The sequence below is a fragment of the Monodelphis domestica genome, chromosome 4, assembly GCF_027887165.1.
Source record: "Monodelphis domestica isolate mMonDom1 chromosome 4, mMonDom1.pri, whole genome shotgun sequence".
Classification (NCBI taxonomy): domain Eukaryota; kingdom Metazoa; phylum Chordata; class Mammalia; order Didelphimorphia; family Didelphidae; genus Monodelphis; species Monodelphis domestica.
Genome location: NC_077230.1, coordinates 432,219,502 through 432,235,436, shown reverse-complemented (window position 1 = coordinate 432,235,436; position 15,935 = coordinate 432,219,502). Strand labels below are relative to the sequence as shown.

General features: G+C 46.4%; 1 protein-coding gene and 1 pseudogene across 6 annotated transcripts in view; one reads left to right on the top strand and one right to left on the bottom strand.

The window, feature by feature from the left end:
• The window catches only part of LOC103102197 (zinc finger protein OZF-like), a 71,741-nt gene that overhangs the window by 13,040 nt on the left and 42,766 nt on the right, over positions 1 to 15,935 (bottom strand). For 3 of the 6 annotated variants that reach the window (XM_056825543.1, XM_007492408.3, XM_056825541.1), the window contains 2 exons: positions 7,276 to 7,358; positions 368 to 494 (listed from right to left, as the gene is read on the bottom strand). In XM_056825543.1, the coding sequence (XP_056681521.1) occupies positions 368 to 494; positions 7,276 to 7,358 (210 nt within the window). Of the gene's footprint in view, positions 1 to 367; positions 495 to 7,275; positions 7,359 to 13,116; positions 13,797 to 15,935 lie in introns of those variants that run through there. The other 3 variants (XM_056825546.1, XM_056825547.1, XM_007492410.3) reach the window with 3 other exon arrangements.
• LOC107649184 (zinc finger protein 711-like) lies at positions 8,488 to 9,693 on the top strand (annotated as a pseudogene).

Genomic DNA, 15,935 nt, shown 5'->3' with positions numbered 1-15,935 from the left:
GGTACTCTCTTTACAGGAGAGCAATGCTTTCCCCTTTAAAATGACTTCCTATTTATCCTATATAGTTTCCTCTGTATATTTTGGTTTGCTTGTTGTCTCCTCCATTAGATTGGATACTCCTAGAGAGCAGGGACTGTCTTTTGCCTCTTTTCACATATAAAGCTTAGCAAGATGCCTGACATAGAATAGATTCCTAATAAAACTTATGTTTTTTGGCTGAGTGAGTGAATGCTTGCCTCAAAAATCACACTAAACTGGGGTGACCCTCAGCTGAGCCAATGAAGGGTTCCTACAGGTCTATGCTCCACATCTATGACCCCTGATACTCCCAGGGCAGACCCCAATTTCCAGGAGGAGGCATCCTTACCCAGAGAGACCAGGTTCCTGTAGTTCTCCAGCATCACATCTCTGTAGAGCTCCCTTTGAACGGCGCTCAAGCATTCCCACTCCTCCCAGGTAAAGTCCAAGGACACATCCCTGAAGGTCACTGCTTCCTGAAACACCAAATGCCTTTATGCGCACCCAGGGGTCATGTACGGGGGATTATAGGAGGGAGTGATGCACTGGGGTCAAATTAAGTGCTAGCAAAGAGCAGAAGATGACCTCTGAGAACTTGCAGGGGAGTAGATGAGGAAGAGAGAGAAAAGATTGAAAAGGAAGGGAAAGAAAGATCTTACTTACATTGGAAGCAGGAGGGGGTTCCATTGGGTGGAACCCTATGGGTGAAAGGAGAAGGAAGACTTTATACTGTGTGAAGCCTGGAGGATTTGATACCTGAAAAGTTTATTTGTTCTGGGGAGGGGAGGTAGGGTCGGGTTGGAACTCCTAAGGGACTGACTCTTTGAGGAATGGGAAAACATTAAACTGCTCTCTTCACTTTTATCAAACTCCTACTGTTTAACCATTACAAGCCTTTTTTAAAAAAAATAAAACACTTAGTTTAATTTGAAAAGTACAGATAGAAAATATGAAGGAGGAAAGACAGATTATTATTTTAATACCCTATGACTATACTTAAATTCCTAATACTAACTAAACCCTATTTCTTTTTTTAAAATTTTATTTAATTGATTAATTAAGAAAATTTTTCCATGCTTACAATTCATGTTCTTTCCCTCCTCTCCTCCCATGCCCCTCCTGTAGCCAAAGAGCAATTCTACTGGTTCTAAAACCTTACTTCTGTCTTCTGAGGATCAGTCCTTCTTGCACGGCCAGACCAGGCCTAGCTAACCTACCCTATCTAAAATTGATTCTCTAACTACCTATCTTACACTGATAAATCAACACCACCCACGAACTCCTTAAATAAGGTTTTATCCTCCAAATGTCAGTAGTAACTGCCAATAGTCCCTCATCTCAGAGACAGACCTCCTCCTCTCTGGAGATCCAAAGGCAAAAGACCTAACTGCCAACTGATTCCTTCCTTAACCCCCCCTCATCTACTTGGTAACAGAATCTTCAGCTCTGGCACACAGACCCCTGTCAGCTCTGCTCCACCTAGAAATCCCTCTCCTGACTCTTAAAGGGACAGAGGGAGAGATTAAGAAAATCCCTTTAACAACTGTTTTCCATTTAAAAATTTTTCTTGCCTTAAAAATTTTTTTGTAATAGAAATATGCTTTTCATGACTTCTCATTTATAATAAATACCATATTTTTACCTTCTCAGTGGGTGGGCAAAGACTTGGAGGAAGAGAATTTGAAACTGAAAAATTTTAAAATAAATGTTGAAAATAAATAAGTGGAAAAAAATTTTAAGAAGAAGAAATCATAGAAATAATGAATAACTATTTAAGAGAAAATGATAATGATGAATCAATATACCAGAATTTCTGGGATGCAGCTAAAGCAGTCCTTAGGGGAAAAAGCATATCCTCATAATCACACATTAACAAAATAGAAAAAGAGAAGACTAATGATTCTAATGTGCACTTAAAAAATTAGTGAGTCAAAGAATAATCCTAAAATAAGCACAAAAGAGAAGAGGGGGCAATTATGTGGTTCAGTGGATTGAAAGCCAGGTCTAGAGACAGGAGATCCTTGGTTCAAATGTGATTTCAGACACTTCCTAACTGTGTGACTTGGGCAAGTCACTTATTCCCCACTGCCTAGTCCTTACCTCTCTTCTATCTTGGAATCAAAACACAGCATTGACTCTAAAATGGAAGGTAAGGGTTTAAAAAAATTAGAAGAGAAATAGAGAAATTGGAAACAGAAAACCAGAAATGATAAAACTAAAATTAAAAGCTATTTTTAAAAAGACTAATAAAATGGATAAACCCTTAATTCATTTAATTAAAAGACAGCAGAAAACGAAATCAATAAACTACCAAATAAGCAAGGTAAAGTCACAGAAAAATCAGAAGAAATAAAAATAAAAAAGAATAATCAGAATATATTTTGCCTAGTTATATGTTAACAAAGGCAAATAGGTTGCTCCATGGATAATAACAGGCCTCAATTCAGGAAGACTTATCTTCATGATTTCAATTCTGACCTTACTCAGATGCTTACTAACTGTGATACATTGGGAAGTCATTTAACCCAGTTTGCCTTAGTTTCCTCACCAGTAAAAAGCTGGAGAATGAAATGGCAAACCACTCTGCTATCTTGGCCAAAAAAGAAAAGCAAAACCTAAATAGGATCATAGTCAGATACAATTGAACAATAACAATAAAGTACTAACAAAATAGAGAACACAGAAGAAATATGGAAATACCTTTAAAAATAAAAATACTAAAACTACTAAATACTAATACTAAAATACAAAAAACCTCTAAAAATACTAAAATCAGAAGACTAGATAGAGATTAATCTCAGAAAATAAAATAGATCTAGTTGTCAAGGAACTACCAAAGGAAAAAAGCCTTGGACCTGGTGGATTCACAGGAGAAGTTTATCAGACTTTTAAAGAACGCTTTGTACCCATACTTTACAAATTGTTCTCAAAAATTGAGAAATAAAGGACCCTTTCAGAATCCTTTCCTTATTTTTTTTCCAAGACAAATACAGCCCTAATACTTAAACCAGAGAAGGACAAAATATAGAAAGAATACTATAGGCCAATATCATTCATGAATATTGATTCCAAAATTTAAGACAAAATCCAATCAAACAGATTATAGCAATTTATTCAGGAAATTATTCATTATGATCATGTAGGATTTATACCAGGGATGCAAGAATGGTTCATCTCAAAGATAACAATCAACAAAATTAATCATATTAAAACTCCAAATATTTCAAACCACATGATCATCTTGAAAGATAAAGAAAAGGTCTTTGACAAAGTGCAGCACTGTTTTATGCTAAAAACCAAACAAAAAACAATAGGCAGAATGGAACCTGTTTTTAATATCATAAAATAGCATCTATCTAAACCTAAAGATGTTGTACTGGAAATGTGAAAATAGCAATAAGAAAAGAGAAGGGAATTGAAAGAATAAAGGTAGGTAAAGAGGAGATTAAACTGTCCCAGTTTGTTAATGATATTCTGATTTATTGTAAAACTCCTGGGAATTAAGCAAAAATATTAATTGAGGCAATAGCTATAATGATTAAATAATAGCTGGTGTATTGGTAACCAAGCTATTAGCAATAAGATGTTATATAATTGATCTGACTGTGTTGGTATTGAGTATTGATAGCTTTGATTGCCCAGCTGTATTAATAAACTAAAGCTGTTAGGGGTAACCTATTTGCAGGCGGTTGATGGAAGGCAGGAAGCCAATTATTATACAGAGGGTGAATTGAAGGCCTGAAGTAGTCTACTACAATGCTTAATTATTCTAGTTGAGGTAGAGAATGGAATAGAAGGAGTATAGAAACTTGGAATGTAATAGGAAATCTCTCATATTATCCTCATTTTAATTTATCTAAATATAAAAACCCAACCTCTACTCCTCCCAGAGTTTCTTCTTGTTTGCTAAAGCAAACCTCCTTAAACGTGCTCTCAACTACCTTAAAATATTTTGTCTAACTAAATACTATTCTAATTTATGAACTCTCCTTATTCTCCATATATATACACATACATACACACACTTGAAGATTTTATATATAAAATCTTCACAGTTTGAATGCAGCACCGACTCTTCTCTCACTCCAAAGATTCCAACTGCCTATGTCAGTTGAACCAGAAGTTGCTCTTCAGCTCCCCCTATGGCTCAAAAGGGAAAAGCTCTCTGAAAATCAGACTAAACTGTGTTCAGTATATCTCCCCTCTAAAATAAACAGTATCTACAATCACAGTAAGATCCAGTCACCTGCTCCAAGAAGATTAGAGAGCCAGGCTTCCTCAGTAAGTCAGAGAGCCTGGGCAGAGCCTCTCTCTGGTAGCTTCTTCTTCCTCCAGGACCTGGGGAGGAAAACCTCTTCACTGAATAACCCTCAACTTCAAATAGTAAGTCTTTGCTTCTTAAACTTCTTAAGTCTCTTTTTCTTACCTCCAACTGCCACCAAATGTCTCCCAGACCCAGAGCTCAATCCAGGCATTCCTGTCCTCTCAGACTCTCAGAGAAGATGGAGCCCAGAATTCTCTCTTCCCTGGAGTTTATCTTTTTCCCTTAAAGGACCCACAGCAGATAGCTCTGTCTCCTTTCTTAAAGGGGACAGTATAAAAGTGTACAAACCCTTTCTCTTGGCCTAAAACTTTCTCTTATTAAAATTAATAAAATCCTTATTATAACATAGCTTAGGCAAAATTGCAGGTTAAAAACATACATTCTCAAAAACCAACAGTATTTTTATATGATAACAAAACCCAAGAAGCAATAATAGAAAGGAAAACACTGAAAATAATGACAAAATTCATAGAATAGCTCCCAAAGCACACAAAAGACTTATACAGGTTCAATTACAAAGTAATGGCTGGAGGAATATTGAGTACTCATGGTTAGGCCACTGAAACATAATAAAAAGGACAACGTTATGAAAATTAATTTATACTTTTAATGCTATACTAATCAAATTACCAAGAGCATACTTTATAGAGGTGGATAAAATAACAAAATTCATTTGGAAAAACAAAATATCTAGAGTATCAAAGAGAAATTATGAAAAGAAGTAAGGTCAAAGGGGGAATAACACTTCTAGACCTTAAACTATAAAGCAGCAGTCATCAAAACCACCTGGTATTGGTTAAAAAGTAGAGCATTAGATCTGGGGAAAGGACAGAAAAAAGAATAGCATTCTACAACCCAGTACTTGATAAGACAGAAAACATAACTTATCAATGGAAAAACTTCATATTTCATAAAAACTTCTGGAAAAACAGCAAAGCAGCCTGGCAGAAAATGAGACTTAGACCAACACCTTACACCATATTCAACAACATAGTCTAAATGAATGCATGACCTTCATATTAGAGATTACACTACAGAGAAGTTCAGAAAGACCAACACGTACTGACCCAGAAGGAAGTCTTCAGGGCCAAGAAGCCAATCTACACATGAACTATAGCACGCAAAAATTAATTAACAATTAATTTAAATTAATTTCACTTAAATTAATTAAATAAAGATGAAAGAAAGAAAGTGCCTATAAAAGTGTCCTAGAGACAAGAGAAGGAAAAATTTACTAATTATTCAATCAAGATGAGATGAGAAAAGAAGGAAAGATCTGAAGTAGCGGTGAGTATATTACATGCAACAGTAACAAAACACTAACATGACAGTAACACTGACACAACACTAGCAAAACAACATGACACAGCAAAAATAATAACATAACAAAACATAAACAAATACACAAATATGGTTAGGTTACATTGAATCACTAGTTGAATGAGTGAAACAATGTATAGTTGGGGTACTAACAATATTGTAATTAGCTATAGATTAGTTATTTACTAACAAAAATTTGGTAGATACTTAGTTAAGTATAGAAATTTAATTAGACAGAAGAATTTTGAAGATAGGGATTTAGTTATAAAGAATTAAGATAAGATTAGATACTGACTTGTCTTACAACATATGTAAGAACATACATTACATAACGCAAATAACATATAACATCACATATCACACAAAATTACAAATACATATGTAAATAGTGTATATAATAGGGTTATAAATTAATTGTATCATACCGTGTGCATATGTATATATGTGAATATTAAGTGTATATATGTATACCATACATGTGTATATTGTATGTATGTACTACATGTGTATATGTATATATGTAAATGTATGCAAACAGATCACATGTTTAATTTTATATGTTGTTACATGTAGTTTGCATAAGTGAGTTTGATGTTTTGGTTTAATTTTCTTTGTAAAACTTATGCAATGTTCATGTTTATTGTAATTTTCAAATTTTTTCTCTGTTTGATGTTAATGCATTATAATAGTAGTAGAATGTTCTGTGTTAGTTGATAAGAATAGTATTTATGAGTTTAATGTTTGCATGGAAGTTGCATTTATCTTTTGCTTTTGATGTTATTTGCTTTTGCATATGTTTGAAATTTGTACTTGTTCATTATTTAATCCCTTTTTTCCTTTCCTTGATAAAATCCCTAGGATAGGTTAGTATTCGAAAAGTGAAGATAGCTGAGTGTAGGTGGTTTGTTATTTTGGGTAGATATTTTAGTTTAGGTAATCTGCAAGTTAGTTGTGCATAAATACCAAAATAGTGTTTTCAACAGGATCTAGGCTTTGTGCAAAGGGGGGATTGTAGCAATGGGAAATAAAGGTTGCAAGGAATGATTGACAGGGGCTTAGAGACCAGAATCTTTCTGAGTCTGGTGGAGTCAGAATTCTTAGGAACAGTAGAGTAATTGCCACTCTGGACCTGAGAGGGGAAGGAGACAGGTGCGTGGCTGAGACATCCTAAAGTCCACCTATCAAGATACTGGCCTTTGAATATCTACTGGCGGTGGTGAGGAGTCATCTTCAGCCTTCTGCTGGACAGTGTGACTGGAGTGCTGACCTCTACTTGGAAGAGACCATCTGTGAACATCCCATCTGAGATTCCTGTTTTTGGCCCACCAAAGACTCTTTATTTGTTAGATACTGATTCCCTGTTGGACATGCCTTTAGAAACCTTAGGTATTAGTTAGTATAGGCCAGATAGTGTTTATTTAGTGGGTAAAACATTTAGATTTCGCCCTTTCCCATTCTCCTCCCCTTCATCCCTTCTCTGTTAAATAAATTCAATATTATTTTATGTACTGTTTTCCCTCCGTATTACCTTCCTCCCCACTGCCCCCCATCAAAAATATATATACTTTTAACAGCATGAGGGTATCTTAGGAAGAGAGGAGAGTCCAACTCACCTCTTCTAGAGCCAACAAGACCCTGGTGGCTGCTTCATTCTCCTCTGGGCTTTTCCCTTGGGTGCAATCAAGAGACATGAGGCCTGTGGGGAGAGAGAGTAACTACTCTGAAGGAAGTGGCTTTATAGTCTCTGAACCAATGAGGGGAGACACCTCCAGCTAGAAGCTAAAAGTAATCTAACATCCAGGGAGCAGGCACATATGTGCACAGATGCATGTACACACACACACACACACACACACACACACACACACACACACACACAATCAAGAGGCAATCCTGGAAACTCCCAAGGTCTGAAAGCTCTGGGAAGCGGTTTGGGGTAGGGGTGAGGGATGAAGATCTAGATTAGGGAATCGTCTGCGAAGAAATGACAACTCAGACATGGGAGGGAAGAAGGGAGATCCCCACAGGGAAAAGGGCAGAACAGTCTGGTGACACATTTGGACACCTTCTCGGAAGCAGTTTTCATGGTATGAAATAAAAGATACAGAAGACCCAGGGAACTCGAATGCAGGGCCTCAGTCTTTCCCGACCACGGTCCCCCGCACCTCCCACCCCCCTCTTTGGAACGGTGAGAGCTGCCGGGTCTCCGAACAAGCGGCGGCAGATATTTGCGAATGAACTTAGTCCCAGTATGGATCCAGGTGGTGGAGGTCTTGGATTGCGGCCACAGGAATCCGCAGGGCCCCGTACTGTAACAACGCAGGATTTGTGGAGGAAGATGCAGAGAAAATAGACCAAATTGCCGACCCACCAGTAACAATCAACACTGAAGCTTCCAGTGAGGACGTCGCCAAAGAAGATGAGTTTGGCTCAGAAGGGATAAAAGTATATCTTTTTAAAGCTGAAGCTGATGTGGAACAGAAGTTGTTTCAGACGGTGCTTTCCACAATGGACCTTCTGTCCCTGGAGTACTTGAACAGCAGGGATGTGTTGGCTGACTGCGGCGGGAGAGGAAGGTTACATGGCAGAAAGACTCATCTCATGAGGGTGAGGAGATCAGTTGTGCCGAGGAAGTTTCCATGGAAGTCGTCGTGGGGGGTGAGGAAGCCCCAGCTCTTCCTGAGGCCCAGCTGGACGATTCTGGTGTGAATAAAACATTTGTTCCTGTGGCCTGGGCTGCAGCATACGGGGGTGAAGGTCTCCCCAGAGGCCTGAAGATTGTGAGGCATCAGGAAATAATTTGGACACCAGATTCGAACATAAAGATGGTGCCCAGCACGGTGCCCTCAGATGTGCGATATGTTAACACAAATAAAGCGCTTAAACAGAAGTCCGAGGGAAGGAAGCGGGAAGCAAGCAGGCTATGGCAAACCGCTATTATAATTGGTCCCGATGGGCAGCCGTTGACTGTTTGACCCTTGCTGTATTTGTGGGAAGAGGTTTACATCCGGAGGGGTCTTGAAGAGACCCGTGAAGGATCGTCCCGATGATGCGACCAAGAACGAATGCCCGTGGACAGATCGGACTCCACAGCTAGTAAGAAAGCAAGCTTTCATAACCACTTAGGAAGCCACCAGCTCACACATAAAGGTGATAAAGCACTTGAACTCACAGAATACGCAAAAGGACGCCCAGAAGCTGGTCCGCTGAGTTCAAACACGCTTGTATCAAGAGTCAAAGAGCCTAAACGTATAAATGCAAACACTGCGGCTACGGAAGCGCAGAACAAGGACTCTTGAATAGACACTTACTCGCTGGCCGTTCATAGCAAACATTGCCCTCGTGTTGGTGTTGAGTGTGGGAAGGGCGTCCGTCGCCCCTCCGGACTTAGGAAGCACGGGAGGACCCGCACAGGGGAAGAGCCGCACCACTGCCGTCACGGTATTTCCTGGTGCTCCGATCAGTCCATGAAGGCCAAACGCGGCACTATTTGGCCATAGAAATGTGAGCGGCGCCCCGAGCCTCCTGTGCTGACGCTGAGCTTCGGCAGCACCTGGAGGTGTTTCAAGGCCATAAAGCCCGTCAGTGCCCTCGCTGTGACCACAAGAGCGCCAGTTCGGGTGGCCTTGAGCGACGTACCATTTCTGCCCACCCCACAAATGGGAGGGGAGTGAAAAGGGCTTTCATCGTCCTTCTGAGCTCAAGAAGCGCGGCGGAGCCCATGAAGGCGGAAAAGTCCGTCAGTGCAGACACGGAGACTTGCGAACACCGGATCCGTTTGTGCTCAACCAGAGACCCCCAAGAGAGGATTTAGGCAGCAGACCGAACTTGGGAAGACCCAGAGCCAAGGAAAAGGCCTCAGCGTCAGTGCTGTGACTAGAGTCCTACGGACGCCTCGGGCTTTAAGCGACCGCCATCTGCACACATACGAAAGACTGCCCACACGCGTGTGAATGCTGCAAAGAGGGATTCCGGAGGCCACCAGGAAAAATCAGCATAGACTGAGACGCCATAAGGAGGCCGTTCTATGAAGTGACATGTATAAGAAGAACAGAGTTCCGAGACTGGGATTGCATCGACTGGAGAAAATGAAAATCTCATGAACGGTTTCTCCTGGTTCCAAAGTTTGATATGAAATCGTAACCTTACATTCTTTGTCTTAAAAATGTATTTGGAGGGGCGGCTGGGTGGCTCAGTGGATGGAGAGCCAGGCCCAGAGATGGGAGGTCCTGGGTTCAAATCTGGCCTCAGACACTTCCTAGCTGTGTGACCCTGGGCAAGTCCCTTAATCCCCATGGCCCAGCCTTGACCACTCTTCTGCCTTAGAACCAATACATAGGTAAGGGTTTAAAATTAATTAATTAATTGAATCATGGGGCAAGCTAGTCAGCATAGAGTGCTAAGCCAGGAATGGGGAGGTCCTAGGTTTGAATCTGGCCTCAGACACTTCCCAGCTGGGTGACCCTGGGCAAGTCACTTGACCCCCCTTGCCTAGCCCTCACCACTCTCCTGCCTTGGAGCCATACACGGTACTGACTCCAAGACGGAAGGGGAGAGTTTTATAAAAAATGTATTTGGGTTGACAGTGATGTGATAACCCAAAGAGTTGCTCGTGGCAGCTCAAGCGCTATTTCTAGATGGTGATTGGTGGTGGCAGAAAGACTGCTGGATGCTTATTTCATAGTATGATTGTGCATTGCTAGGCGGCGAGAAAGGAGGAAGAGAGCCGATAGTCGTGCCGTTTGGCTGGTGAGACACATCGCTGGTCCGCACAATGGCGGGACGGCGGGTCAGGAGCGCCAATCTTGGGACGGGGAAGGCAGAAGCAGGAGGGCTGGTGACTGATCACGGATCGCACTTCATCGTCGGGCTCCTCTAGAGCCCCTGGAATGAGTGTCCAGAAATGGCCGTTGCTTCATTCGTCCATTTAAAAAGCGTTTCATTCAGAAGCTTTTTGGGTTGACTCGGTACTTCCAAAAGCCGAGTTCCAGAGCTGCCACCCTATTCCGGTATTGGGTGGGTTATTTAGGCGACAGCATTGAATTCCGAGGTCAGGGCGATAGTTCAGTGCTGGGGGGGCGGGGGCGGGGGGGGGGGGGCGTCACTCCCTTTCGCCTGGCGCTACAGTTGGGTGTTCTCTACGGCAGCTGGCCAAAGTGGGCCGCGTCTGAAGTCCGATGGACGCTGCAGGTATTGCACGTCAGCCCTGCTCTTCCTTAATGCTTTGGGAGCCTCTTTAAACGTTTGCCGTAAACATCCCGAGGCTCTTTAGACACTCTCGGAAGTGGCTATCCCAGCCCCACTGAAAGGGGCAGCTTTGTGCAGCCAACAGAGTCACCTCAAAGGTGGCTCCCCCGACAGGGCGCAGACATTTAAGACACGCGGCCCTTTTAAGGGAGGCTTCGTGTGAGCGCTGCACGTCCCGCGGCAGGCGGATCCGGGGCTGCCCAGCGCAGCCTGTCCGACGTGGTGCCCAGCTGCCCCTGTCGGGCCTCTCGCTTCCCTGGCTGGCGGCCCCATCCCTGTGGCGCTTCGACAATACGGTTTTCGCTTCGGGAGCCTCAAGGCGGGGCCACAGAAATAAGGGTTTTCGAGTCTGGGAAGGCCGCGCCGCACCCCAGAGCTGTCGCCGATGAGGGCCGTTTCCCAGAGTGACTGTGGGGAGCGCCGTAGAGGCTGTCCAAGCAGGGCACGGCCGCGCGGCCCCGGAGCTCCCCACCTGACTTGCGGCGCTCACAGGCTCCGTGCGCAGTCGGGAGGCCCCGGCTTCCAATCTGGCCTCAGCCGCTCTGCGGTGGCACCCTCCACCCGTCGTTGGACCCCCTGCGACAGAAGGGAAGTGCTGAGCGAGCAAAGTCCATGGGCTGGAGGCTCAGCGAGAAAGAAGCCCCGCCTAAGGCCGGACGTCTCCCCTCCCCCAGCCCGAGCACAGGAGGAGGCAGCAAAGGGGGAAGAAGCAGCGGCTGCTGGACGGAGGACCCCGAACAGCAGGCTGACCCGACGGACCAGAAACTGCGCATGCTCACGAGGGGCGGAGCCGCTCGGCTTCCTCCAAGAGGAAGGACTCGGGGCCGCCCCGGACCCCCTCCCCCCCCTCTCGGCCACCGGCTCCCTCCTGGTGCCGCCCCGTCCTCAGAGCGTCTCCCGGGCCCCTCGGGGGCCGCCCGCATCTCGCTTCCTTTTCACAGTCCAGCTGCCCAAAGGGGCTGCCCAAGGCCGACGTCTTCTCCCACCCACGCGGCAAACCGGCTTCTGGCCACGCGCCTCTTCTCCATCCGACGCGCACTTATTAGGCGCCAGCGACGGGCCAGGAGCGCGCCAAGCCCTTTCCAGCTATGACCGCAGTCGGTCCGCAGAACAAGCCTGGGAGGAGGGCGCTCCGGTCACCCACTCTACAGCTGAGGAAACCGTTCGGTAACGTGCCCAGTCCTACGGCTCCTAAGTGTCTGAGGCCAGACTTGAACTCGGGTCCCTGATTCCAGGCCGGCGCACTTCCCTCTGCGGGTTCCGGCCGTAAACATCCTCTCTCCCCAGACTGGGGGGGGCGCCCCATTTCCCCGTCTACGATGACGTTGCTCCTCGTGAATCTGCCAAGGGCCCACCATGTGCTGGCACTGGCTGAGGCGGGACTAATCCCTGCCCCGAAGGTCCTTCCACTCCACTGGGGGAAACAGGCCACCCACTTCCAAGACGATGCCAAGGAAATGCCGGCAGGTGGGGGCTGGGGAAGCGGGGGAGGGCTAAAGGGCTTGGCAGCCGCAGTGGAGGCCATGGGACAGGGGAAATCCCCAGAGAAGAAAGCCTGACCTGCTCCCCGGCCCCAAACCCAGGGGGGCGGGCAGGGCGTGGGGGGGTCCCGAGATGCTCCCGACCTGGGGGGGCGGAGACAAAGCCCCCCCCCACTGCTGCTGGGACAAAGGGCAGCATCTTACAAGGGAACCCGAGCCCAGGGCGCCCTTCACACGGGTGTCTACACCTGCCCAGAGGGAGAGAGTGCCACCTTGGTGCCCAGACAGGAGCATCCTGGGACCAGCCTGGATGGGGGTGAGTGGGGGGGGGAAGTGAGGGAGGGGCTCAGAGCGCACATCCGGGCCCGAGACCCACCATGCCCCACGCCCTGTGCCTCCCGAAGCCTGGCAGCAGCGAGGACAGGAGGCCGGACAGTGGCCTGGACCCAGCACTGAGGGGCCGTCAGGCCTCACAACGCTGAATTGGGTTTCGGAGGAGCTGGGTTCCGGTCCTGCTTCACACCCAGTCTTAGGGTCCCCCCGAAGAGAGAAGTGAGCCTAGGCTCTGTGTCCCACCCCCCCACCTTTGCCCTGGCCGTGGCCTACACCCAGAGCGCCCCCTCCTCCCTCCGTCTCCTTTCCAGGAGCAGAAGGACCCAGGATGCTGGGGAAAATGTACCCGCCCTCCCACACGCAGGCACGTGCTCACACGCACAAACTGCTTACAGGAGCAGACGCAGAACTTGAGGAGGGGTCAGGACGCACCTGGGCAGGCCCCACACCAGCTCTCGTCCGCCCGCTGGGAGGGAGGGTCCCTTCCTGGAAACCGCTAAGAAGTGGAGAAGGCGCAGGCCCACCTCTGCGCATGCGCCCAAACTGGCCTGTGGCGCTGGAATGTGGCTTCCGGTAAGGATGTGCGCCTGCGCGTCTGGAAAGCCACTCCTGTTGGGGGCGCTCTGGGATCCATTCTGGAAACGCAGAGCCCTTTCCCTGCCAGGCACGCACACACGCCGTGTCTGACTAAACCAGCGGGCTGGGGAGGACACGGGTGGCCACCCGCCTTTCTCTTCCCTCTGTCCAGGTTCTGGGGCCAGCTTGGCCCCTCCCCAGGAGTCTCCCACTTTCCCCCTTGGAGATCGCTTCTTGCCTCCTTGGAAGTTCGGGCCTGGAAGAGAATTTCCTCAGGCCGATTCCCCACTTTCCAGGGGGCGACCCGCATCCTGGCCCAGGAAAGAGCAGCCATCCCCTGGAAGCGGTCCAGAAGCGCCCGCTGTGTGCCAGGCACCATCCTAGCCCCCGGGGGCGGCGGGAGAGAACTTGGGCTCTGTGGGCAAAGGAGGGCTCCGGACCCGAAACTGGGGAAGACAGAGCCTCCCCGAGCTGCTTCCCTGCCGGAGACGGCAGTGTGGTTAAAAGGACCAAATGGGGACGGCCGAAGGCGTCCAAGGCCAGTGGCAAGACCCAAGCTAAGACAGCTGGTAATTGCCCGAGCTCGACAAACACTTCTCAGCTCCTGCTTTGCCGCCTCCTGAATGACGGAAACAAACGCTCTCCTCAGCCCGGTCCACACGCTTGACACAGACGCCCTTCTAGTCACCCATAGGTTTGAGGCCGTCCCGCCCCCAGCTGGTCAAGTCTCTGCCTAGGCAGGGGTTTGCCCCCAGGGTGTGGCCACTGGGCTGGCTGCAGTTTCTTGGAGCCAGAAATAAAATGCAGATGGAAGAGAAGCCCCCAACGCGGAGGAGCAGCTTGGCCAGCCCTTACCCGGAGGTACTAGTCTACCCTGCCTAACCCACACCCGAGGACCCAGAACGACAGTGAATGCAAGGAAGGCAGAAGCCCAGGAGTTCAGATGTAGAGACGTTTGCAGGAGCCAAACTACCTGGCAAAAGGAAACTGTAGTAAAGACAAGTGCCCAAAGCTTAAGCAACAAACATGGGCACTGGAAGGATCAAGTGAAAATGGAGGACGAGGAGACGAGCATATGTTTAGGAAGTGGGGAAGGAACCAGTAGAAAGCAGAGATTGGACATAGCTTGAGTAGGGATAAAGTACTGGAGAGATGCCATAGAACTGGTTCCTGAGCGTAAAGAAGTGGGCCTTGGTAAGGAATAAGGTCACCTCTTCATGTGGGATGGGGGGGGGGCAGGGTAGAGGAGAGAGGGCCAAAAGGAACCTCACTGAGAGAAGAAAAAGAGAAGATGGAGCTCGTGGAGAATGGCCTCACTTTTTTTCTGCAAAATATGAAGCAAGATTCTACTCGAAGACAGTGGGGAGAGAGGAAGCCATGGAAGGCTGGAAGAAGGATGAGGTTTGGAAAAGCCATTGTGGGGAGTGAGCTGATAAGGGACATGGAGAAGGATTGCCAAGCAGCAGTGAGGACTCATTTGATCTTTCATATAAATTTGTAGTAGATTTGGGCAGAAGGATTGTATGATTTTCTCTACCCTCATTCGGGACTGTGAGAGAGAGATTGTGGTGAATGGAATCATGGAAGGCTAAGAACTGGCAGGGCATGATCAGCAAAATAATAAGTGATAGTGTGTAGCTTTCTGCTGGTGCGTGCCCATTCTAGGGAGAATGCAATAAAAAAGCTACCTATCCTGGGCAAGGAGGGTGTACTACCTCCTCTCCGGATCTCTCCTGCTGTAGCCACTCTCCTCACTTGCAGCCAACAAATGCAAAAACACAGAGGCTCACAGACCCCTGGTCCTTATCCCAGAATGATTCCTTCACCAGAAGTTGGTTATCAGAGGCAGAATCTAGCCAGGACAGCTAACTTATCAGAACATACAATGTACAACAACAACTTTCTCAATGATTGACATAGGCTTTAGCCAATCAAAGAGTAGCCTTTTTTCTAGCCTATCATTTGCATATCTGGTTAATCTTTTCAGAAAGTGGACAATTGAGCAAGTCATAGGTGATGGGTAGCCTATCACTCTCAGCCTCATTATAATCTGCTGATGTCATTTCAGGGAAATGGAATCCACATCAGGAATATGCAACAACTTGTTTTGATGGAAACTTGGGGTGACCTGGCTTCCAGGAATAGGAAGTTTAACTCCATTTTACAGGTTTATGAGAGAAGTCCACCATCTTGTCAGGATCTCTTCAGAGTTTTCAGAGAAAAAGTTGGCAAAGAAACCTGGTTGCCAGGAAGTCCCACTTGCTTTAATGGTCAGGATCTCCCACCATAGAAAAGCTAGAAGAGCTAAAGAAGAAACTTTTCTCTCCAGCAGAAGAGCCAGAGGGATCTGGACAAGAATGAGTATGGCTGCTTGTCCTAGATGATCTCTTGCATTCAAAACTCAGCCAAGTCAAATTGCCCAGATGTCCTGTAGAAACTTTTCAGGTCCCACCAGTGATCGCTCTGGAATCCTGAGGGCAAATGTTCTACATTCTTCCACAAAGACAGACAAGACACTTTGGTCTTTTCTACTTTGATTCATTGCCTCCTTGAAACCACCCTTCAATTTTGAAGTAGACAAGAGGGCTTTATTGGGAACATAGACATGCATATACATACAGACCAGTGGCACTAGT